Consider the following 25,177-nt stretch of genomic DNA (forward strand, 5'->3'; position numbering starts at 1 on the left):
CTCATCAACAGAACATGCAGCTGTCGGTCACCAAACTTGTCTATACACTTATCTTAACCCATTGTAAAAATTTCAGTCGGGAGAAATGATTGACGAAATTTGCGCCTGGATAACCATAAGGATGGAGGATGAAGGATGTGGGTTAAATAAAACAACATTTTGAATAATAATGTGTTTATTCATGAATACATTACACATCAATAAAAGGATTAATTAATAATTGTTACATCTACGATATCCTTATATTTTAATCCTAAAATATATACTTCATCTCGTTGAGTCCCAAGGACACCTGATCAAATTACAAAGATAAAATTACAATGAAAAAACTGTATTTTTGATTCCCTAACGTTACAGCATCGGTTTTTACATCAGAAGTTTGTTGAATTTTAATAATAGAAAACCTTGATTTACCACGGGCGAAGCCGGGGCGGACCGCTAGTAAAGAAATAAAATGAAAAAAAAATGTTGTGTGGTTTTATGAAACCACGGTAAAAGTGAAACTGTTCGAACGGTTCCGAACACTGCTTTGTGTAGCGCATGTCGCGTGTCGGTCGGCTGCCGAGTAGGTATACCTACTGCGATACACGCGACATGCGCTACACAGACCAAAAAGTTTGAGACGATGTAATAAAAGTTTCACTTTAATAAGATAAAATGTATTTAACTTTAAAATTTTTAAGATAAAATGTATTTAACTTTAAAATCTTAAAAATCAAAAAAAAAAATGGTCAGTTTTTCAAATTCATAAAAATATATTAATCAACAAAATCAACTGAAAACTTTGATTGCGAGTCTTTATTATATTAAGATATGGTACGGGAGCCACGTGTATTTTCGGTTTCATTTCAGATTCAGTAAGTGATGATGCGTTACATCTTTTAAGGTACCAGCTGACGAACTTTCCACCGAGATACAGCCAGCTGACATATAAACGATTACCAGGTAAATTTTCAGTTGAGAGAAAATCACTGAATATTTTTTCATGTTCAAGCAGCCAGCGCTGACGTACAATCCACCATGTTACGGTCAGCTGACTTTTTTTTTATTTCAAGATACTACATAAAATAAAATTTGACATTTTTCAAATGAGAGCAAGTGACTAAAAAAAAATTCTTTGGAGGCTGACGGTCGCGAGTGTTCATAGTATAAGACTTTGATGCATACGAAGTTTCACTCGGGAGGAAATTGCTCATGAAAATTTGTTATGGGCTCCCGGACCAATAGCATGTCCTCATTATCAAAATAGGAAATCAACTTTCTTCTGCAATGCACAAACTTATAAGAGCAATAAGCACGTTTTTACCGCGTGTTCAAATCGCCTGGTATCCCTGGGACTTAACGGATTACTAGAGGGATTACACAGAATTACACATACAGATACTACTGTTTTGTACTTAACGACTAATACGATAAGATATAATAATGTGAGATCTTAATCCTCCTCGTAATCCTCATCATCAGAGATGTATTTGCGCGGCTTGCGTTTCCTGGACGACCCTTTGCTCTTCCCCTTTCCCAGTTTGATCTTCATCTTCATGGAGCGATTTGATTCGCCGTCTGAGTCTTCTTCCTCTGTAGAAAAAGATATTTTTAATCTACTATATAAAAATAAGTCGGGTTTTCCTTCCTGACGCTATAACTCCAGAATGCACGAACCGATTTCCACGGTTTTGCATTCGTTAGAAAGGTCTCGGGCTCCGTGAGGTTTATAGCAAAGAAAAGGTGTCTCTGGTGGCGAAACGCAGTTCGCCCGGTTTGCTAGTATGTTATAATATCACACAAATTAAAATATTATAGGTAGGTAAACTAATCAAGGAACTTGCGGATACGGGTTCCGATAATTAAAAATTAATATAAATTATTTAATATTAATATAAATTGGGACTAGTGTTTGTATTATTTATAGAAATAATAAAAAAATGTTTTAATGACAAAACTCATATCATTTTTTTTAAGTGAAACTTCTAGGCGTGTTGAGAGTAAAATGTCAAGGTCACGTCATGGAGTAAGGCGAGCATTTGGTGTCTCAAAGACACCATCTTGCCGAAGAAGTTTCACTTTTCTTTTATTATATTTGATTATCAGAACCAAACCTGCCATAAGCATGCCATTATTTTTACGAGCTTTATGTTTTTTTCTGTATTGACTACAGAAAAAAAAACATAAAAAAGACGTGTGGCACTCGGGGATTTGCTCGGTAAAGCTATTGCATGCTATGCATTCAAGCCACACCTCCGTGCCCGTCGGAGTGGGGAGCGTGAAGTTTTTTCGTTACGGAATTTCTGGATTTGGTCCCCGCGCTCAAAGCCCGCGATAGAAGCTATGCAATAGCTTAAAATATAAAAAAAGACGGGTTGCACTCCGGGAGTGCCGGCAGAAGTGAAAACTTGATTATTAACGTTCAGCATGTTTGATATTTTGGAATGGTATCCGTCTTACGCATGGAATATAAGGGCAAAAAAAATCCGTCTTACGCTTTTTCGATCAGGCCACGTGTCCTGACGCGAGTTTAAGACTCTAAAGCCACTAAAGAAGTTTTACTTCAAAAATCACCTTTATCCTGCTCCTCCGACTCTTCCGACTGCTGCCCGCTCTCATACCGCTGCCGTATCTCGACGAACGCGTTGCGCAGGCGCACCGAGTCCTCGTATATGAGCGATGTGTCCTCGTTGTAGATTTGTGCGTTCGCGCATAGCGTGAAGAAATCGCGCTCTAGATCGGCTACGTCTTCGTACTGGAATACAAAGTGTAATAATGTAGCTGAATGAAAATTATTGTAGGTATATGAATATTTGGTTTGTAATTTCGTAGGGTCTATGGAAAAACTTGTTTTGTTTTTTTTTTACTAAAAAACTTAGAGCGTTATTTCTATGAATAAAAAATATTTGTACCTTCTGACTACTTTCAGGGAAATCTTATAATAGAATGGACACTGATTGGTAATCCTACTACTTAACACAATTTATAGTAGATAAAATTCAATCAAGAATATGATACCTACAGTAAAATAAATTATTTCTGTACTTTGAGCTTGTATTTCTTTCATATTCTGTTAATTGGTCCTTCGACCCGGATACTGAGCTATACTTATTATAACTTTTATTATTTTTATTACCTTCCCATCCTCAATTCTGTTCATAATTTTCTTGATGTCGAGCGGTTTCTTGATGAGCTCGTAGTAGTCCGGCAGTTCACGGCGCGATGGGAGCTTCATAAATGGCTCAGATAGCACACGGCCATTCCTGTGAAAAAGAAACATTTATTATGTTCGAAATTGGTAAAAAAAAACAAAAAATCCAATATAGTTAATGAATTCATTGTGTTAGCGAATAAATTAATAATTTGAATGACAAATGTACCAAAAACCGTTGTAATTGTATCTATTTCTTTAAACTAAATGCAACCCACGTAAATCTAAACTTCTATTAATTAACTTTACCAATTACAATAACAATATATTAATTGAGAAAAATAATTATTATGATAATAAATTAGCAACAAATTTCCAACTTACTCATCCGCATAATCGATGACTTTCTTCATGATGCCCTTCAAGAGTTTCTTCAGCGGACTCATCTCCGCTTTAGTTTTCTTCTTGGAGGAGCTTGGCATATCCTCATCGTCCGAATCTTCTTGGCGACTAAAACATTGAGTTTTCAATTGTAAACTTTTAATGTATAAAATATTACATAACAGAAATCATTACTTTATATTGACTTTGTCAAGAAACAGGGAAAGTCAAGTTCTCTCATACGACTTCCTCAGAGTACCAAAGAATAACAATTGTACAGTGCGACACAAAAGAGATGAAAATAAATGAGGGCGCCACCGTCACTCATATAGCAACACTGATACTGCGACGCAAACGATCTTGATACTATAGAATAAAAATCTAAAAATCTATATAATATAATCTAAAATAAATACCGCGATTTAAACCGTTATAATTGTTTCATTGTAGCAATAGTGTAAATTTAAGACAAAAATACATTAGTATTTTAATTGACCTACCTAGGTCAAATTTTACTTAAATGTATTTGGAATAAGTTATTTTATAAAAATCGGTCAAGTGTTTAGACTGCAGAGGCGCACATAGAATCAAACATACAAACAAACAAGCATACATATGCAGCTCAAACACATTACCCTCTTTCTGGGTCCGTCGGGTAGATAAAAAACAAGGCGATTTGAAAACTACATATTTTTATTTTTTTTTTGTAGATAAATTTTGTACATTAATATAATTCATTAAAAACTAAATATTCTACTCCTTCAAAGGACTGATCATCACTCTGTTTCGAAGTACCTCTCCTATGTTTGGCTGGTGTTGAAAATTTGCCTTCATTTCTACTCCCTTCCTCTACTATCCTGCGTACTGTGCTTTCAGAAACCCCTATAACAAACGAATTAAGATGAATAAAATCAAATAGTACATTTAACATATTTTTATAGTAGCTTAAAACTAAAACTTCCTTTATTTTATTATTTTTTTTTAATGTAGGAGGCCAGCGTCCCTGCGCTACACTAGTAAGTAGTTAGTAAGCTAAATCTAAAATATGATTTTTTTTCTTATGGTTTGATTGATTAATAGATAGCTGTATGAAAACAATTATCACTATACTATGTAGTAAAATCTAAACAAGGTACTTTATTTGAGGCTGGTTGGATTGGATCAAGGATTGGATATAACTTCTTGACTCAAATTGTGCTGGTCGCACTATAAAAACAAGTTTTTGTTTACATACAAATAACCTCAAATTAAATTGCGAAAACGTAATAATCGCCATACATACATACATTAAACACTCGTCACTAATGGAATATTCTATTTTACGTAGTACTGAACAAAAATAAATGGAATCTCACCGGTATATTCTGCTGTACGTTTGTAAACGTTTTCCAAATCAGTCAATAACTTTCCAGCTTGAAATTCGGACAAACACCGAATAAAAACTTTAAACACGACATCACGGACACCGCTACGTTTAACCTTTTTCATGATGTCTCCTTTTTTATTTAAATTTCTTGTCCTAAATAACAATTTTATCTCAATAATTCTCCACTTCACGAAAAAAACAACAAATTTTTATTCAACTTGACAGCTACATTGGCAATTCAGGGTTGCCAGGTAATGAAAAACGAATTAGTTCCAAAATAATTAATTTCATCTCTTTTATGTCGTACTATACCTATCTGCTATGTGCTAATCTTTTATTTGAAAAATCAAAATGAAAAATAAATAATGAAAAGCAGTACAAACAAATCCATACTGTCAAAATTTACGCACCGCTTCTTGCGAGACTTCTTCTTCTTGTCGAGCACTTCATCATCGTCATCATCATCATCATCATCTTCGTCATCGTCGAACTCATCATCGATGGCTTTGAGCCACTCCTTCTCTGTGAGAGAGTCTGTGTAGTCCACTTCTTTGCGTTGACGGGAACCGCGGCCGAGCATTTCATCTTCGTCGGGGTAGTTCCAGCCTTGGCCCTAATAAAGTTAAAAATAGACGGGTTGCACTCCGGGAGTTTCGGCAGAAGTGAAAACTTGATTATTAACGTTGAGCATGTTTGATATCCATCCGTCTTACGCTTTTTCGATCAGGCCACGTGTCCTGACGCGAGTTTAAGATTTTATACCCATTACAGAAAAAGTGCTCAACGCCGCTAAAGAAGTTTTCACTTCAATAATCCTCTATACTGAATTGTAAATACTAATGTACGAGTTCGAGTGTAATGTACGAACTGTCCAACACAATATAATTTTTCTAATCGTAACAGTTCTAATTTTGAAGTTCGAGGTAAGAATAACGATGAATTTTGATTGTTTGGCAGTACACACTAATCTCGAGAACTTCTAATTCAAATTGAAAAATTATTTTTGTGTTGGATTGTCCATGACAGCTGCGGAAGGCAATATTCTATAATATAACTTCAATCCAGAATCTGGTAATTTTTTCCTAGAAAATTTTTTGATATACAAAAAAAAGTAATTTTATAATTTTTTGGGTGCCCTTTTCAATTTTCACTTTCGGCCTTTTGACTCCCGAGCTTATGGATATTCCTCATATTGTCGTATCTCGCCTACCACGTCCAGTCAAGAAATCCTGAATAATTAACCTACTCAATCCATACTAATATTATAAAGGCGAAAGTAACTCTGTCTGTCTGTCTGTTACTCAATCACGCCTAAACTACTGAACCAATGTTCATGAAATTTGGTATGGCGATATTTTGATACCCGAGAAAGGACATAGGGCGCTTGTGCACTACAAGGAATTTTACTGTCCGGCATTCCGATTTTTTACGGTCCGGTGTGGCATGAAAAAACCGATGAATTGCTTGTGCACCTGTCTGTCTTTACTCGGATCAGTGCGGTACAGTTCAAGGAAGTATGGCGGTATAATAAATGATTGTTTTTGCATTTTACAAGAAACGAGTAGGTAAAAATATAGAAGGTGAAATATTATATTACTTCGTTATAATAAAAAGTAAAGTTCCGTAAGAGATTTAAAATGCGTGTTTCACTTATTTATTTTAATCGGTGACGAGGAGCTAAATCTATTCCCACTTGAACTTTAAGTTACCAACACTTACTTAGATAATAATTATAGGTCAATGCTTGGTCAATGTATATATAAAACTAGCGACCCACCCCGGCTTCGCACGGGTGCAATGCTGATACTAAATACACTACAGAAAAACTGTGAACGTTGTATATAAAAACATAGCGGCCGGCCGGCCGGTACCGCCGCAAACGCTACGTCCCGCAATTTTTAAATCTGTAATATCTTCGAAAATATTCACTTAAATCATACGGTGTAAAGTGCCATATAGATCTATATTAAATGAACAATGTATTCAAGGTATTTAATTGGTTAAGGATTAATGCTGTATTGGTGAAAATCGCTTCGAAAATTAGCTATTATTTGTCGTAAAAAGTAAATGACAAAAAAATGTTATTGTGGGTTATCCATAAGAGATAGACATATACCATCGCGGACTTTTCTGTAGACCTTTTCAATGTGTATAATACTTAGTACATTATTTTGATAAAACTCTTAGGGTTCAGCCTGCGTTTGCAATATAAGTGGAAACAATGTAATTTTTTACGACATCACATTAGAAACCTCAAAAATAACAGTACTTCTCCACTATTTAATGGATGTTATTATACATATAAACCTTCCTCTTGAATCACTCTATCTATTAAAAAAAACCGCATCAAAATCCGTTGCGTAGTTTCAAAGATTTAAGCGTACAAAGGGACATAGGGACATAGGGACATAGGGACAGGGAAAGCGACTTTGTTTTATACTATGTAGTGATAACAATACCGACTTCTCAAATCTCATTGCCAGCTAAAAGAAAGTAAAACAAGAGCTTGCTTTCAATTGGCATATGCTATAATATATAAAATAACAATACCGACTTCTCAAATCTCATTGCCAGCTAAAAGAAAGTAAAACAAGAGCTTGCTTTCAATTGGCATATGCAATAAAAAGAGTAAAATCCAAGCAAGTGGGCACTCGAAAACAATTATACCTACAGCGACTCGTAAACTCAAAAAAACATCCGGAATAGGGAAAAGTAAAATGTCGGACAGTAAAATTACGTATAGTGCACAAGCTAGTATTTAGATTAATTGCGTGCCATACCGGACCGTAAAAAATCGGAATGCCGGACCGTAAAATTCCTTGTAGTGGACAAACGCCCATAGGCTACTTTTTATCCCGGGAAAATGACGCAATCCCGGAAATCCCACGGGAACGTGAACTATGCGGGTTTTTCTTTGACTGCGCGGGCGAAGCCGCGGGCGAAAACCTAGTATGCTATAAAGCACTAACCTTGCTGCAAACCACCTCATCTTCGTCCTTCACCAGCCAGTCCGGCAGTTCCGACTCTTCGATGAGCCGCGGTTGTGTCTCCGTGTTCTTGCGCTCGATGTCCATCTGCTTGAACAGTTCTGCTTGTCTTCCGAACTAACCTGTAACTTTTTGGTATAAAGCTCACTTACCTTGCTGCACACAACTTCATCTTCGTCCTTCACCAGCCAGTCCGGCAGTTCCGACTCTTCAATGAGCCGCGGTTGTGTCTCCGTGTTCTTGCGCTCGATGTCCATCTGCTTGAACAGCTCCAACTCGTCCTCGGAGCGGGCTATCATCTCATTGATCAGATCGTCGTCGGGAAGGGCGTTCTCTTCCTGTGAGGAAACAAATATTACCTAGTTTTTTTTTTTTGGAAAAATCATAGAAAATATACTGAAAGTTGAGAATGAAAATTTTGAATAGTATACTTAAGTATAAGGAGTCATGCGTCAATTAACAATTATTTATTTCGAAAACGCGCATTTTTTACAATACATAAAAAATTTAAAAGAATATTTTCAATAAAGTAAATTAAAAAAATAATTACATTTCTCTATAAGAAATGTAATAATTACAGTTATTTTTCAATTAAACAAACCTCATCATCATCGCCATCCTGGTGTAGAATACTCTGCAAGAATTGTTGACGCTCAGAGCCCGTGGACTTCTGATCGAACATACCAGCTTGGATGACTTTCTCGTCCATGTTTAATTTGTATCTGGAAATAAAAATTAGTTAAAGATAAAACTGCTTATTTATTCGGTATTTAATTAAAATATGTAAAGCATTATTGTATGAAACCTGTGAAAAGCATTTGTCAAAAACCAAAGTTTCCTCGCTATTTACCTGGCTGCAGCCAAAATCCTTTCCTCAACAGAGTTGACCGTCATCAAACGCAACACCCTGACTTCATTGCGCTGACCGATACGATGAGCACGATCTTGGGCTTGCAGATCCTTAAATAAGATAAAAATGTTAAAATACCTATCCATACTAATAAATAATAAATAATAATATTATAAATGCGAAAGTAACTCTGTCTGTCTGTCTGTTACTCAATCACGCCTTAACTACTGAACCAATTTGCATGAAATTTGGTATAGAGATATTTTGATACCCGAGAAAGGACATAGGATAGGTTTTATCCCGGAAATCCCACGGGAACTGGAACTATGCGGGTTTTTCTTTGACTGTGCGGGCGATGCCGCGGGTGGAAAGCTAGTAGTATATGTATTCCGTCAATAGAAGAAAGATGAACTCAATCGATAAAGTTGATTAATCAAATTTCGTATAAATGTGAAGATATACTGCTAGGTAATACAGAAAAGATGAGTATCACCTAATAAAGATTTGGAAGTAAAGCGTATTTTTGAAATTACATTCCTATTTTTAGTTGACGATTCGAAACCTATTCTAGAAGAAGTATAATTGAAAAAAAATATTTAACTAAATAATGTTAAATGTAAACCTGATGAGGATTCCAATCAGAGTCGAAAATGATGACAGTGTCTGCACTCTGCAGATTGAGCCCAAGGCCTCCAGCACGAGTTGACAGCAAGAAGATGAAATATTCGGAGCCCACATCGTTGAACTTCTTTAGTAGTTCACCACGATCCTCTGCTTTTGTCATACCGTCCAATCTGAGATAAAATTATAATCTGAGATAAAATTATAATAATAAACAACTAGATTAACAATCACACCCAAATATTAGTTATAAGTCAAAAATTTGTAAAAGTATTTGCGATTAAACGTATTTTCTTTCTTTCTTCTTTTAAATATTGTCGGAAGCAAAAATCTACCTCTGCGTGCTTACACAATTTTTCAAATATTTATTAAACGGATTTTCCAACACACCACATACACATAATTTTTCTGGCGATATAAAATTCAATATTCCTTGAATCAAATAACAGAATTACTAAAAGAATATTTTGCAAAATACATCTTTGAATATACCCTCCATTCCTGACACTTACACATATTCATACAAAATACTGTGAAATCACCTCAAATACTGGAAGGCCCTCCACGACAGGTAGTCCTCAATGATGGTCATGCACTGCGTCATCTGACAGAACACGAGTACCCTGTGCCCGGAGCGCTTCAGTTTGGGCAAGATGCGGTCCAATAGCTCAAACTTGCCGGACGCTCGGTATAGATCCGGCCTAAAGATTAATACACATTAGAGTACAAAAATGATGATCAAAATTAGCAAAAAATATATCCAATTTAATGACATCATTAATTTCTTCAGTAAAAAAACATATTCATACTCATTTTTATAATAAGAGCATATCATATACCGTCACAACATAAATTAGCCTTTCTTATCAATTCTTCTAACCTTTTCTAACAAATTTTAGCATATTAAACATTTACGGTTAAAGTAATACATTGTCAAAGGATATTCCCATGGGAATTGATACTTCACCACGCTGAAAAGGTAGCCGATGATACTCTAGCTGCCTATCATAACTATCCCCAAACACAAAAAGAATACCACAAAAAGTTCTCCATTGTGCCAAAAAACATACTTAAGGAAAATAACTTTATTATTCACCATACATACCCAGACACAACATTTCCCCCGGAGCCAACATGGTCGCAGAATTTCTCCTCAATGTGCGGGAACATGAACGGGTGGTTGCACAGCTTGCGCAGTTGCACGATCGTGTTCATTAGCGCTTTGGCCCCGCCCTTGCCCTTGTTGCCCTTTTCGGAACCGTCCGTGAGTAAAACTCCCTTGGATTGCATGTGCCTGGTGGGAAAAGACGATTACAGGATTTACCAAAAACATGTGAAAAACGGCTCTAATGAAAAAATATAAAAAAATAAAATAACAAGTATTACTGTAATAAAAATGTATGTCACAAGTTCTGTATGGATTTCAAAATAAAATAAAGATTTTTAAATTGACGAAGGTACAGTAGTACTCTTGATCAACACGAGTATTACAAATAATACGTATTTTACAAATTCAAAATTTGGATTTCTAGTCATTAACTCAACACGAAAGAAATTAATTTGAAAACCGATTTCCAGTTATAAATCAAAAAATGAATTCGTCACTGCCTGAAAACCCACCACACATAAAATTCAAATGTGAGATATATCTGTACACTCACTTATAAAGCACTCGTTGCAGCCCGCTCATGTCACACTTGATGATGTACTCCACCTTATCAGGCAGTTGGCTTTCCACCTCCTTCTTGAGACGACGTAGGAGGAACGGACGCAACACTTTGTGCAAACGACGGATAATCAGGATCGTTTCTTCTTCGTTCAGTTCCACCTGGTCATTGAGAATATTTATTATGTTCTTTATTGCATACACGGAAAAAATAGCGAAGAAAAACAGGGCATTACAAGATGCAGACGGCTTTTCACTTGTGAAATTTCAAATTAATTAAAGACTTAATATTAAGTATTATTATGGAATACATAGTTCACAAAACTATTGACCAGAAATACATTGTGATTACTTTTGTATGAGTCAAATATTTGAAAATACTGTAAAAATTGAAATTCTTCTCATTGAATTCATTACAACTACATGAAATAATACGTAGCTCTAAGTATAATATAATTTCGCATTAAAATTTCGTACATAGAACGTGCATAGAACACTTAATACTACACTAAATATACATTCGCTTTACGGCACAATTAGTTTACCTTCTCTCCAGTAGTAGCGAAGGGTGCATTGAACCACTGCTCAAAGGTCGAGCAGCTCTTGAATATCGATGGTAACAGGAAGTTAAGCAGTGCCCATAGTTCAGGCAGTTTGTTCTGCAGAGGTGTTCCCGTTAGCAGCAAACGGTGTGGAGCCACATAGTGCGTGTTAAGCACTTGGGTGAGTTTGCAGTGGTGGTTCTTCATACGGTGACCTTCGTCGATTATCATGTACTTCCAGTGTAGCTGTTGGTATTAATATCGTACAATTATTGAAGTAATAATTAGTAAGTAGACTCACAATCGCCTACTAAAAGACAGTTAAAACTATCCAAGCGTCGTTGCACAGGTAGAATTAAAACATTCATTCAAATTACAACTTAATTTGGTGTTAGTAATGTTCAAAGTCTATTGTATACGCTCATTAGAAAACTCAGCCCAATAATATCATACGCAGAGTTTTTGTACAGACAATTTTTCTTATAAAAAACACGCTTAAGAGCTGTCTTGTCCAATAACAATCTTGTTGTTAACTGTACGCAAGAAGCTTATAACTAATACACTGGAGATTGCGCTATGAACGTTGGCTTGTCACGGGAAGGTGTGACCTTGAATGAAGCCTGGTTGTTCTTTTGTCCCTTTCACACCAACTTGCCAAGTTAGGTGTGAAAGGGACAATAGAACAACCAGGCGTCATTCAAGGTCGTGCCTTCCCGTGACAAGCCAACGTTCATAGCGCAATCTCCAGTGTATTAGATATAAGCTTCTTGACTGTACGACAATTTTGACCGCTTCTTACGTACAAAAAAATTTTGAAAAACTTTGTTATATAAATACAATGACAAATCGATTTAAAAACGCATTAATTTCCCTCACCTTAGCAAGCACAGCCTTATCCTTGATCACGTACTCGTACGTAGTGAGCAGCACGTTGAACTTGGCTGAACGCATCTGCGTTTGCACGAGCCGACGGGATTGTGGGGAACCCTTGTAGGATACTACTTGCACTGTTGGTGCCCATTTCTCGAACTCCAAAACCCAGTTGGATAGAGTACTATGGAAATTGATTAAGAGTAGCGTATATTATGATGTAGTTGTAAAAAATTACTAAATTTTGACACAGTAGTAATGACGAAGTAGGTTTAGAATAGCGTATATTATGAGGTAGTTGTCAAAGATTATTAAATTATGTGAAGTGTAAATTTCTTTTGACATACACAAGTGTTTACACAGGTAATAAGTTTTTATTTTTTTATGCGTAATAATTTCTTTAATAAATATTACTCGAAAAAATTTTAATCTGTTAATTGTTATTTATATAAGCACCGGGAGACTTTGAAATGGATAAAAATTGAATGGATAAAAACTCAATCTATGCTTAAATCTTTGAATGAAACTAATTATTCATCGCAACATAAATTTAAATTTTACTAAAACATGAAAGTTCTTTAATAATACAAGTTCTGCCTACCTCAGAGGTACGATGATAAGGAAAGGTCCATTAACCTTCTTCTTTTCCATGAGATAAGTGACCAAAGCGATTGTTTGGATTGTTTTCCCGAGACCCATCTCGTCGGCCAGAATGCCGTTCAAGTTGTTATTGAACAGAGAGACCAACCATTCCAGACCCTATAACAATACAAATAAGTGTTATTTTTACATAAAATTAATTTATACATGACAACATAACACAAACTAGCTATAGTAATACACATTACACATGATTACAAACCTTAATTTGGTACTCTTTAAGTTTTCCATTCACCAAAATGCTGGCTTGTTCTGTAACGGACTCATGGACCGTGTGAGCAATGCTGAAACAAATAAAAGAATCATAACATCGATTCAACTAAGGAAGACTAAATTAATTCTTCGTCGTTTTTGGGAACAGCAAGTTTTAACTCTTGTAGTAAATAGATGTGTAGTTAAACGGGCCAATATAATGAACTAATAAAAGTTCATATACCATTTGACGATAAAACAATAAAGCTTTAGAATTTGTCATTCAGTCACTACAGCTTCTATTTGAAAAATTATTCACATTACATCACGTACAAGCTAAGTGTAACCGGGGGTCATAACTAGTTACCTATAGTACGTCTGTTCTTCCCTGCAGCTTCAAATTAAAAAAAATATATTTTACTATAGGATAGATCATTTAAGGAGTAAGACCTATAGGCTAACATCACGTCACGTGAGTGAAACTAGAGGGCACAACTAGTTACCTATAATATGTCTGTTCTGCCCTGCAGCTTCAAAAATAAAAAATATTTTACTATAGGATAGATCATTTAAGGAGTAAGACCTATAGGGTAACATCGCGTCACGTGAGTGAAACCAGAGGGCACAACTAGTTACCTATAATATGTCTGTTCTTCCCTGCAACTTCAAATTTAAAAAATATTTTACTATAGGATAGATCATTTAAGGAGTAAGACCTATAGGGTAACATCGCGTCACGTGAGTGAAACCAGAGGGCACAACTAGTTACCTATAATATGTCTGTTCTTCCCTGCAACTTCAAATTTAAAAAATATTTTACTATAGGATAGATCATTTAAGGAGTAAGACCTATAGGCTAACATCACGTCACGTGAGTGAAACCGGAGGGCATAACTAGTTACCTGTAGTACGTCTGTTCTTCCGTCTTGTACTCATCATCTTCCACCTTGGCCTTCTTGATCATGTCCCGCGCTTTCTCCTCTTCGGTTTTTTCCCTGTCGCTCTTATCGTCGCGGTGCCTGTCTCGTCGGCTCCTGTGTTCTGTGTTAAAATAATAATTTATAAATATTGCAACGTTTATTCAAAAATTTATATAAACTAATGAAATGTAAGCTTATAAAATAACGTTTATTTCCCATAATATACTCGGTGATTTTTCAATGAAAAAATAAAAGAAGATCATTATAAAATGCAAGATAATATTTTCCTTGATTGAGACAGTACTTATTTGCATTTTTAAAAAACCTACAATATATAAAATTGTGAGTTTGCATCATTTGAGGTCAGTCCATTTCCTAGTTATAAAATTGCGAGTAACTTAATTAATTTATCTTTAAAACAATGTATTATTACAATAAAATCCACATATTTACCATCATCCTGGCTGTCATCACCCGAATCATCAGAATCGGAAAGCACCTCCCACCCAGGGTGTGCGTCCATCCAGTCCTTGAGCTGCGATAGTAATGGCGCGTCTTCTCCTCTCAATACCTGGGATTGAACAACAATATAGTATTGAAGAGTACATAATTGCAATTCATTTATATTAAAAGAGATACTTTAGGATTCACGAAGTTTTCTACCCATTACTTAAATGGAATAATTAAAAAATAAAACAATTTTCTTATAATTCATAACACACCTATAATAATAAATCTAATAAGACATGCATACAAAAGGGCTATGTCAAAGCCCAAACAGTGTCATAGTTTCTCTGTAAACTGTTAAGTGTACCAGAATATTGTAGGCTAGTGTAAGTGTAATCGAAACCAAGATCAAGCTTTAAGATGGAAATTTTTCTATTCCTTAAAAAATCTAAATTTACACGCAATATTAAGGCAAGTTTAATATTTTACAAAAGAATAACAAACCTCGCCAGTCTTAGGATCCATAACGCCGACCCGCGAGTCCGACGTTTGCGAGCTGTCGTCCATTGCGTCGATTTCGGCGCCCTCCAGCGCTTTGCGCTTACGCGATTTCTATTCAAAACAAATTAATCAAATTTCATTTATATTTTACAACATACATTTTAAGCTACTCTAATTATTATTTTACTAAATTGATATGATTTTAAACGAGATACTAAAGAGTTGATGACTCCATTCTATAGAAACTGCCTTCTGAATTGTTGTAAAGAGTAAATATTAATAATTAAAAAATAAAACAATTCAAAAGTACTTCTAGAAGAAGTCTAATTGAAATAAAACACAAACATCACAGATATTTTCTTATTTTTGATGCGTTTTGTATCTCGATACAAAACATAGAACAAATAAGAATTATCTACGAAAGCGGACAAACAAAACAAGAAAATGCACAGAAACGCCAAAATGATCTGGATCATTTTGATCCAGTTTAGATTCTTAGACATGAACCTGGCACATTTTTTGAAGTGAAACTTCTTTATCGGGGTTGGACAAAAATTTAGTGTAACATTTTTGCGTTACGCTGTACGCGTGACATTTTTGCGTTACGCCGTACGCGTGACATTTTTGCGTTACGCCATACTCGTGACATTTTTAAGGTCATAAAGAAGTTTCACTTCTTACGTGTGTACTCTAGTACACGCATACATTTTTTTTCAGTTTAAGGCAATCTCACCCTCTTCCTCCGCTCCTCCTCTTGCTGCTTCTGCCTCTGGTCCTGCTTGTGCTGTTTCACCATCTCCGTGAGGCTGGCGATGTACTCATCTGTTTGTGACAGAAGGAACGCAAGACGCTTATCTTTCTTCTGATCGATAAGCTTGCGGTAGCCTTCTTCGTCTTCCGCCATGAGACTGCGAAATTTAGACATGGTTACTTTAGGTTCGATTCCCGGTGGAGACGAAGAAAAAAAAATGTCTTGGTCTGGTAGGACACAGAAGGCTGATCACCTACTTGTCCGTAAAGAAAATCGATCAGTGAAACAGATGTATAATGCATCTGCCCCTTACACCACTTGGGGACATGGGACTTCACTTACTTTAGGGTAGATGTGGAAACAAGTAACAATACTTTCTTTTCAATAAATAATAATTATTTTAACAGAAATGTGTGATACATTTAATTCAAATACTATTTTCCGAATCGTTGGTAAAGCAAGACTATGTAAATATGAAAATGCAAGAGTTCTAAGAAGTCAAGTTCAATGTATGATGTTATTTGATAATAATCTTTGCAGTTAAATTTGCATTGCTAAATAAAATGTTTGAGTTTACCTATACTAATGTTATAAGTGAGAAAGTGTTTATATGATTTTTTTTTGTCTTTCTTTTACGTCACATCGGAGAGATTTTATATGATTAAGGTGTCTGAACAAATTCACATAGAGAGTAATAAACACTACTGTATACGAAACATTTCATTCCCACTGGAATTTTCTTTAACTACTCGGGCAAATGCCTTTCAGTGCCGAGTCAACTAGCTATATGAATGAATGAATGAATAAATGAATATTTTTATTGCCACAACAGGTTTGATAAAGAACACAATAAAAATTAAAAAAAAATTGTGGCATAAGGTCCAGACTCAGCTAACAGTCTGTGAATAGATTCACTTGTAATATTTAGACTATCGTCTCATCTGAACGCAAGCCACAGACCAGCGTGGCGACTGGCTTCCCACGAAGCTGCTAACCCCAAAGCTACGCTGTTTGAATATTATATGTTTTGGGGTAAAACCTGTTAATTACTTGTTATGAATTAAATTAATAAATAAAAAAAGACGGGTTGCACTCCGGGAGTGCCGGCAGAAGTGAAAACTTGATTATTAACGTTGAGCATGTTTGATATTTTGGAATGGTATCCGTCTTACGCTTTTTCGATCAGGTCACGTGTCCTGACGCGAGTTTAAGTTTTATACCCATTAAGTTTTCACTTGAATAAATAAGACACATACCGTCGCATACGCTCCTTTTCGATACGCTCTTGCTCCTTCTTTTGTTCGCGCTCCGCATTCGCGTGGTGGTTGAGTATCCCCTTGTTGACTCGCGATAGTTTCGCCACGTTGTTGCGGTGGTACTCCTTGAAGTCCTTCACTGTTTTCCAAATTTATAATTATTAAATGATTAATAAATGTCAACCATACGTGTTTAATGCATTGTAAGTTAAAAAGCTGTACTTAGTATAAACTGCGCTGCGTGTTCACGAGCAATGATTTTGTGATTCTTGGGTCCATCAAAATATCTGTTCTAATATAATTACCATCATATTTTACTCAGTACCTACCATTTTTTTGAAAAAAAACTAAGCTGACTTCAAATTGTTAGAACTAGAATTTCAAATACAATAATAATCCCACAAAATCGGTTTGACCAGAAAGTTTTGATTTAAAACACAAAAAAGAATCGAATTAGGAAGCTCCCTTTCAAGTCGATTAACAATTTCGCACTTCACACACAAATTCATACAAACCATGTTGAAGCACAGTCTGCAAGAACTCCTGGTGCTTCTGGCGCCGCTTCCTCTCGGCCTCCAACTTCTGTTGCTTCTCCAACTTCTCGGTAGCCCGAGCCTCGCGCAGGCCCTGGCGCTTCGTGCGTTTGTACGCTTTTATGTTGACAGCCGTCTCTAAAGTCGTGTCGCGACGCACTTGGGCCAATATCTTGGGAAAATATTATATTGGTTACTAAAATGTAACAAAATACTAAAATAAATTCATACCGACAATGTATCTTTTGATTACATTGAATTTTAATTTTTTCATAGCTTCAAAGGACTGTATACCTGAATATTTAATATAAATTTCAGCTTGATACCTCCACGCGTTCATGAGAAAAATGGTCTTGACAGACAGACAAACAGAAAGATAGATGGACGAGAGAGTTATTCTATAAGGGTTTTTTTTTCTTTTGTGGTAAAACCTACAAAGGTGATAGACATGATTAAATTAATTTAGCACATTTAATACATACCTCAGCACGTAATTGTTTTTGGAAATTCAGTACGCGAAGAGCTCTCAATTCAATTTGAGCTTGGAGACGTAGATCTTCCGGAATATTAGCTGGCAAGTTTGATAGCAGTTCTATGCGATGTGCGATGCGCGCTGCGATCCTGGTTTAAAAAATATATTACATTAAAATACACCCAACCAAACGCAAGTTGTAAATGGGAATCAAACACAAACCTATTCTCTCGTTCATTGAGAATTTGGATCGGGTCTATCCCCGGCGGCTTCGGTATGCAGGTGACGCGGGTCTGCTTGCTGCTGCGCACTGCCAGCGCACCACCCACCATCGGCTAGGAAGGTACCAACGATCTTTAGTTGAACAGTTTATTGTACCATACTAATTATTGTACCACAGCAATTACTTGTAAAAAACATAAATTCACTAAAAGGTGACTTCTCAATATTTTGAGGTTATTTTGAAACGAAATATGCTCCTGATGAAACATACTGGATTGAGAAGGGGCGGTGTGGGCTGTGTTGGTGGCGCCATTTGGCCTGTCATCGGTAGCGGGGTGGGGGGTGCTCCGCCCGCACCGCGCGTTGTCTCCGTGGTAGCAGGCTTGCCGCTCGGTCCTGCGCCTGCGCTGGGCCCGGCACCGGAGCCCTGGGACCCGTTCGCACTCCCACCGTACGGCGACGGGGGCTGAGCTGGTGGAGTTGGGCACGACTCCGGAGGCGAATCACCCGTGCGTTTGCCGGTCGCCATCATAGCTAACTGTTGCGTTATAGGTTGGTAGCGCGCTAGGTTACGATACGCAGCGATCTGAGCCCTATGAACGAGATTTATATTACACATATAAAATTTATCATGATTTTGGTACTTATTGTTTTGTTAAAAATATATTTTTCAACTTACTTCAATTGATTCAATTGAGCGTTCGAAAAGTGAGGGCTGTTCCGTGCGCGTATTGCTAACAATTGAGAATACCGAGGATCCTCTTGCATTCCCTTCTCTTCCATCGAATCGATTGCGCGTTGTAAAGCGTTTAGGTTATCCGGGCCCGTGGCTGGTAAAGACCCTTGCATAGGAGACGATGACGGGGCCCCATTTGCTGATGGAGTCGGTGGTGGAGCCGGCCCATGGGGTGGTGTCTGTGAGGTCGGTGGTTGCTGCGGGGCGCCAGACGGTGGCGCGCCGCTGGAGGTGCCCGGAGGTGTAGAGGACACTCCGGGAGATGGAGCTGAGTGCCCATAGCCCCCTGACGTCATATTATGATGCGGATGCATTGGCGGCATGCCTTGGGCATGCGACCCATGAGGTGGAGGTCCCAGGGGCAATGGTATTCCAGATGGAGCGGGTGGTCCGTTTCCTTGCGGCGGTGGGCCACCTCCCATGCCCATTGGAGCCTGAAACATGAGTAATCATACACAATACTGAATGAATATAACTTATAAGGTGATAATATGTATTGTGTGCATTTAAATCCTTAAACTTGTTTTATAAAGCTGAATTAATGAATATTATAAAGTATACAATCTCAAAACTAGGCAATAGTATCCTTAAACAGGTCTAATATAACAAATATTAAAAATCAAGACTAAACTGAGTTAAATATAATATAAGAATATCTTATAAATTTTCATATATTGTGTAGATATTCCATTTTTAAACTAAATATTAATATCGATAGCCATTTTACTCATCTCAAATTTCTCTTAAAATATCAAAAAGTATACACTAACTAAGTAGAAATATTGTTACTACAAATTAACATTCGGGTCATGACCATCCTGACACAAAGATTGATTGAAAATGAAATTTAAATGTATAGCAATATATGCCTGGTTAGTTTTTAATGCAAGAATTATTATTTGTTCTAATTATACACTTTATGAAATAACAGCATTCAATAATCGGGAAAGAAAATTTTTATATACTATATACACTAAAGAGAATAACATAATCTTTATGAATGGAATCTCAAATGAGGCGGCTATTCCAATTGACGTGGCTGTGGAAGGCAAACATGATAATTCATTTGAGATGAAGCTTCAGGCCTTTGACATTAAATTTGTTTATTTTCCACAGCAATATTTGTAAGTGAATTAGATAATTATTATTCAAAACGATTAGATAGAATTATAAAAATGTAATTATAAATCTAAAAAATAAACAAGTTTGAACAATTTTAAGGTACTTAAAATCAGAAATTGAACAAGAACAAGGTTTTAATAGCAGTCAGATATCCAGAGCATTCTTAAGTTGGAAAAATATTTTAAATTGGGTGGATGCACAAGACAAGAAAAGCAATATCTTCCAAAAAATTGTAATTGCGAAAACATATGAACGAAGGGATATTTTTATCATAAAATTAAAAATGTCAAGCAAGAATAATAAGCCTATCGTATTTATAGTAGGTGGTGAAGATGGAAAAGACTGGATGTCATCTGCTATTGTATTAAATTTTGCAAATAAATTGCTTCAATCATTAGACAACACATTACTAAAAGAATATGATTTCTACCTGTTGCCTGTCTTAAACCCAGATGGTTTTGAATACAGTAAAACTACTGTAAGTTTTTAAGTTAATCTATTGATCTGCTCTACATAGAGATTTATAGGAAATAATATGAAAATAATGATTTACCATTTTCAGAACAGGTTTTGGTCTAAAAATAGAAGAATAATTTTCCCACCTGTAAAATGTTTAAACAATACTGCTGCTATTGGGGTTAATATTGCCAGAAATTGGTTTTTCAAAAAGGTTTTAAAAAGTAGGATAAATTCATAATTTATTGTAGGCTTAGGTAATATTATATATTCTTGCTAAAAAATTATTTTGATTCAAGCATTAAATGAAGAATGCAGGGGGGTTTATATTGGATTCCAACCGCTATCAGAAGAAGAAACACAAACTCTCTCTTACATCTTGAATGGCATGGCTGTAAATATGATTGCTTTTCTAAATGTCAAAGGATTTGGAAGATTCATCACTATTCCATATGCACACAGTGAAACGTCTAATAATCATGACATAGTTGTGAGTGACATAGATTCTTTAAAGTGTATAATGCTACACTACAAATATACAAACATAAGAGCTATTACGCACTGTCGACCAGTCGCCGGCGACTCAGTCTCTCGGCGACCAAAACAGAGAAACTAGGGGCAGGAAACCAAGCCGAGCGACAGTATTCTAAGTACATTCGTGCTGAATCCGGTCCCTACAAGAGTCGCTACGACAGTTGCTTGCAGTGTGAACGCTCCCATTTGAAGCCGTGCTTCTATTGGTCGCCGGCGACCGCCAGTCGCCTGTGCGTCGCCACAACGCGGCGAGTCGCCGAGTCGCCGGGACGACTGACGACTCAGTGCGCAAGCCCCTATTTAAACTATAGTAAGTCACAGTCGCCGGCGACTGAGTCGCCAGCGACTGGTCGACAGTGCGTAATAGCTCTAAATGTATAACAATACTATCTTTTAGATTGACATATTGTCCTCTGCATGCACAACTGTGAAGACCAAATTTAATTTTACATATTATGTGGATACAACTAATAGATTTATTTGTAAGCTTCTATTTTATTAAACATATTAAATATATTATATAAAATATTCACTATGACATATAAATTACATCTTTTTCAGATAATTTATCAGGAAACATGGCAGATTGGGTTAAAAAGAAATTAAATGTCCCCATCGTTTTTACTTTGTACATGGAATATGAAAGTGATTTACTCCCGAAACCAGAACACATTCGTCCTCTATCTAAACATTTTTATACAATAATTAATGAAACACTTACTATTTCAAGAGATATTTATGGCCCACTATTTAACAAACAGTGGCAGATAATATATAACCTACACAAAATCACATTATTATGTGTATTGCTTTTAAATATTCAACTAATATAATAAACGCAAAAGTTTGTTTGTATGTATGGATGTTTGTTACTATTTCACGCAAAAATAGGTTAAAGGATAAGTATAAAATTTGGTAAACCGATATATTATAGTCTGGGATAATAATATGAGTAACTATTTTATGTAGAGCAGTCATCATAAGACCATAAATTTAATTGATTATAGTCGAGCCAATTTAATAGGCAACATTTGACGTCTATCAATTTTATCTTCGAAGAGAGGTAACCTGCTTAAAAACATCGATTAAAGTGAATTAATCGATACGGATTTGAAACATTTGTAAATCGAATTTATTAATTTATGATGATTTTTGTTCACAAGTAATCAATGCATTCGATTCTAGATGTCAGATCTCGATTTTTAGAGTAACATCTCTGATATTTAAAAAGAAAAAAGGTTTATTGACACAAAATTGTAGCGACGACAGTTCTTCAATTCAGAAATTGTTTATTATGTTTAGAATGGTTCATGAGTAAAATGAAATCTTAAAATTACTTGTATCGGTCATTATTATTATAAACTAGCGGTCCGCCCCGGCTTCGCCCGTGGTACATATTTACGTTTTCTCTACATAAAAACCATCCTCGTACTTCAAGGTATATAATAAAAAAAGAATTATCGAAATCGGTTCAGCCGTTCTCGAGTTATGCGCTTACCAACGATATAAGATATGTAATCGTTATTGAAAAAAGTTAAGCAAATGTGCAGATCTAACAGAAAGAAATATCATGTTATTCTATGTTGTCGTTACTAGGTTACGTTGTTGAATTTTGTTGAACTGTCAAATGTTGCCTATTAAAATGGCTCTACTATAGATGTTAATCCATAAATATGTTTTTAAAGGGTGTGGTATAATGAACGGATACTATGGTAAGTCCAGGAAGAATGTCATCCAAAGACCACATTAAGAATAAACATGCTAGTCTTGTGTATATTTCAAAATGGTATCATTCAATGTATTCTCAGCATTTTATTTTAGGCAGTAGAACCCTGTTGACAATGGCATGGATGTTTGTTCTTTCAGTTGCAAGTTTTTATATATTTATGGAAAAATGTTTTATTTTATTATTAGTGCTGGTCAATTGTTGCACTGTGTGTATGAATAATACAATGGAAATAAAAATACATCATACTTTAATCTTTGAAAGTATAACAAGAGGTAAGTCAATATATTTTGTTCAATTTATAAGAACAAAAATTCATCAGATCAAAATCTTAAGAATCTTTGTGTCTGTACAGTTTATCTACTCATGTGCTGCGAAGGTGTATAAAAAAGTGCATATATATTTCTTAATTTTTGAAAAAGTTGAATTTTGAGAAAACCACAGAGCTTTTCTGAATACAAAATACATTTTTCTCAAGTGCCACTACATCATCTATCCGCAATTATCTTAATATCCATTTAGTATGCCACACCCTAAACATATTATTGATTGATGTGTATTTTTTTAAGTTAAGATTATAATATGATTTATTAAAATTTTATTGAATAAATAAATAAAAATGATTACTAATATAGTTTACACACTATAGAAACTCACTTGGTTGGGCGGCATGTGACCCATTTGATGGGGAATGTATCCATGAGCAGGCACTTGACCAGGTATGTTTGGATGTCCATTAGGACTAGGATGTGTTCCACTAGCTCCAATAGGATGGCCAGAAGGGCCAGACATATGGGAAGGCATTTGATGGTTACCCTGCGGCATATTGGGATGTTGAGAAACTCCTAGCGGACCATTCATGTTTGAATTGATTGCATGCGGTGGACCGGGGGACTGCAAATGATTCGCCATTGGAGCCTGTCCAGATCCACTTGGATGAGACGGCGTTGGCCCATTTACATGTTGCTGATTGTATGGACTGTGTGGTGATTGTGGTGGCACTGGGCTCTGAGGAGGCGGGCCCATAGGACTCGGGGCTTGAGGCGGTGGCATCGGACTATTTTGAGGAGATGGGCTATCCATCTTTCAAACGTCACGATTACCAAAATCTCAAAGGAAAAATCCGAACACGTTCTTATAAAAAAACCTTCATCCACTTTTATGATATATAATCACAAACTTGACATGATTGAATGATAGAAGATCAAAGATGTTACAATTGAGTTCAATAATCAATACACTAAATAATTTGTTTATATTATAGATATGTCGAGAGATGTCGAGTGTCACTCCAAGAACCGCATTTGCCATAGAGAAATATTATTTTTATTACAACCCATAGACTATACACAATTCAACTAAGCAATTCAAAAAAACCACCATTCACTGTTCACAAGATCCATTCAGGACTCAGGTTTAAAAATGTGTTTAGTAAAAAACATTGGTATTTTATTTAAACTGGATGGAAAATGTATAAAGAGCATTTTTAATCAAAGAGAAGGAGAAAGACTGTTTTAACCATGTAAATACGAAGCGTAACTATATAAGTAATGTACATAAGTAGTTGACCTGACCTTCTATCGGGTTGAGAATCAAGATTTTATAACTAATATCTAGCGATTAATTCCAAATTATTTGCTACCCATCATTGAATCCACTAAGGACCAGACAACTTTTTTCATTTATATGAGAAAAATTTCATTTTGCATTGTAAATAAAGTTTAGATGATGATATAAGACATTAATGATTTCTCTTCTAATTAAATCTAACATCAAATTAAGTAGGATTACAGACAGGATAGTAGTGTGCTTTTCCACCAATAATGTGTAGCGAAGAATGTGTTTGTAAAAACATATCGCTTCATTAAGTTTGAAGTTTGAAGCGCGTTTGAATCTCATGCAGGCGCTAGACATGTGAACAAATACGCAAATACCTACAAAGTCGCTAAGTGTGGCACTGACATTTGCCTATTTGTTCAAAGTTTGAACACATATTTGAAGTTTGCCGAGTCGAGTCGGTTTTTCTGCGAACATCAAAGTAATCAAACTTCAAAGTTCCTTCAAAGTTTGTGCGTCCTGCCACACTTGTTGCGTGTGCGCCGCGTGAACGGAGCAGTTGTATGCAATAGTTAATCTGTGAGTGGTATTTTGAGCGTCAATAATGGAGTGGGGTAATGACGCAGTAATAGAATTATTTATTGAGCTACTTCAAACAAAAAAATTAAAGGCACTC

The 25,177-nt window shown here is 35.9% G+C and overlaps 2 protein-coding genes across 2 annotated transcripts; one reads left to right on the top strand and one right to left on the bottom strand.

Annotated features, from left to right (window-relative positions):
- Positions 1–173: 173 nt before the first annotated feature.
- Positions 174–24,249, bottom strand: LOC149491523 (brahma chromatin-remodeling complex ATPase subunit-like). The gene is made up of 27 exons (XM_089698566.1): positions 23,602–24,249; positions 19,050–19,540; positions 18,642–18,963; positions 18,371–18,483; positions 18,159–18,297; positions 17,659–17,848; positions 17,144–17,282; positions 15,870–16,044; positions 15,140–15,247; positions 14,642–14,759; positions 14,171–14,309; positions 13,279–13,360; positions 13,018–13,175; positions 12,423–12,600; positions 11,550–11,792; positions 11,000–11,166; positions 10,444–10,632; positions 9,881–10,039; positions 9,340–9,511; positions 8,718–8,827; positions 8,469–8,589; positions 8,020–8,205; positions 5,291–5,493; positions 3,518–3,643; positions 3,119–3,245; positions 2,557–2,737; positions 174–1,575 (listed from the first exon to the last, which is right to left on the bottom strand). Exons 1-27 carry the CDS (start codon positions 24,025–24,027, stop codon positions 1,436–1,438), a joined length of 4,902 nt encoding a protein of 1,633 aa, XP_089554692.1. The 5' UTR covers positions 24,028–24,249; the 3' UTR covers positions 174–1,435.
- Positions 19,947–23,046, top strand: LOC149491524 (zinc carboxypeptidase-like). The gene is made up of 7 exons (XM_089700359.1): positions 19,947–20,230; positions 20,328–20,706; positions 20,791–20,908; positions 20,984–21,174; positions 21,616–21,700; positions 21,780–21,978; positions 23,040–23,046. The coding sequence occupies exons 1-7, from the start codon at positions 19,947–19,949 to the stop codon at positions 23,044–23,046; spliced, it is 1,263 nt and encodes a 420-aa protein (XP_089556485.1).
- Positions 24,250–25,177: the final 928 nt, after the last annotated feature.

The sequence above is a fragment of the Colias philodice genome, chromosome 1 (assembly GCF_061535455.1).
Source record: "Colias philodice isolate Cphi_HAF_F1 chromosome 1, ilColPhil1 Martin Lab GWU primary, whole genome shotgun sequence".
NCBI classification, from domain to species: domain Eukaryota; kingdom Metazoa; phylum Arthropoda; class Insecta; order Lepidoptera; family Pieridae; genus Colias; species Colias philodice.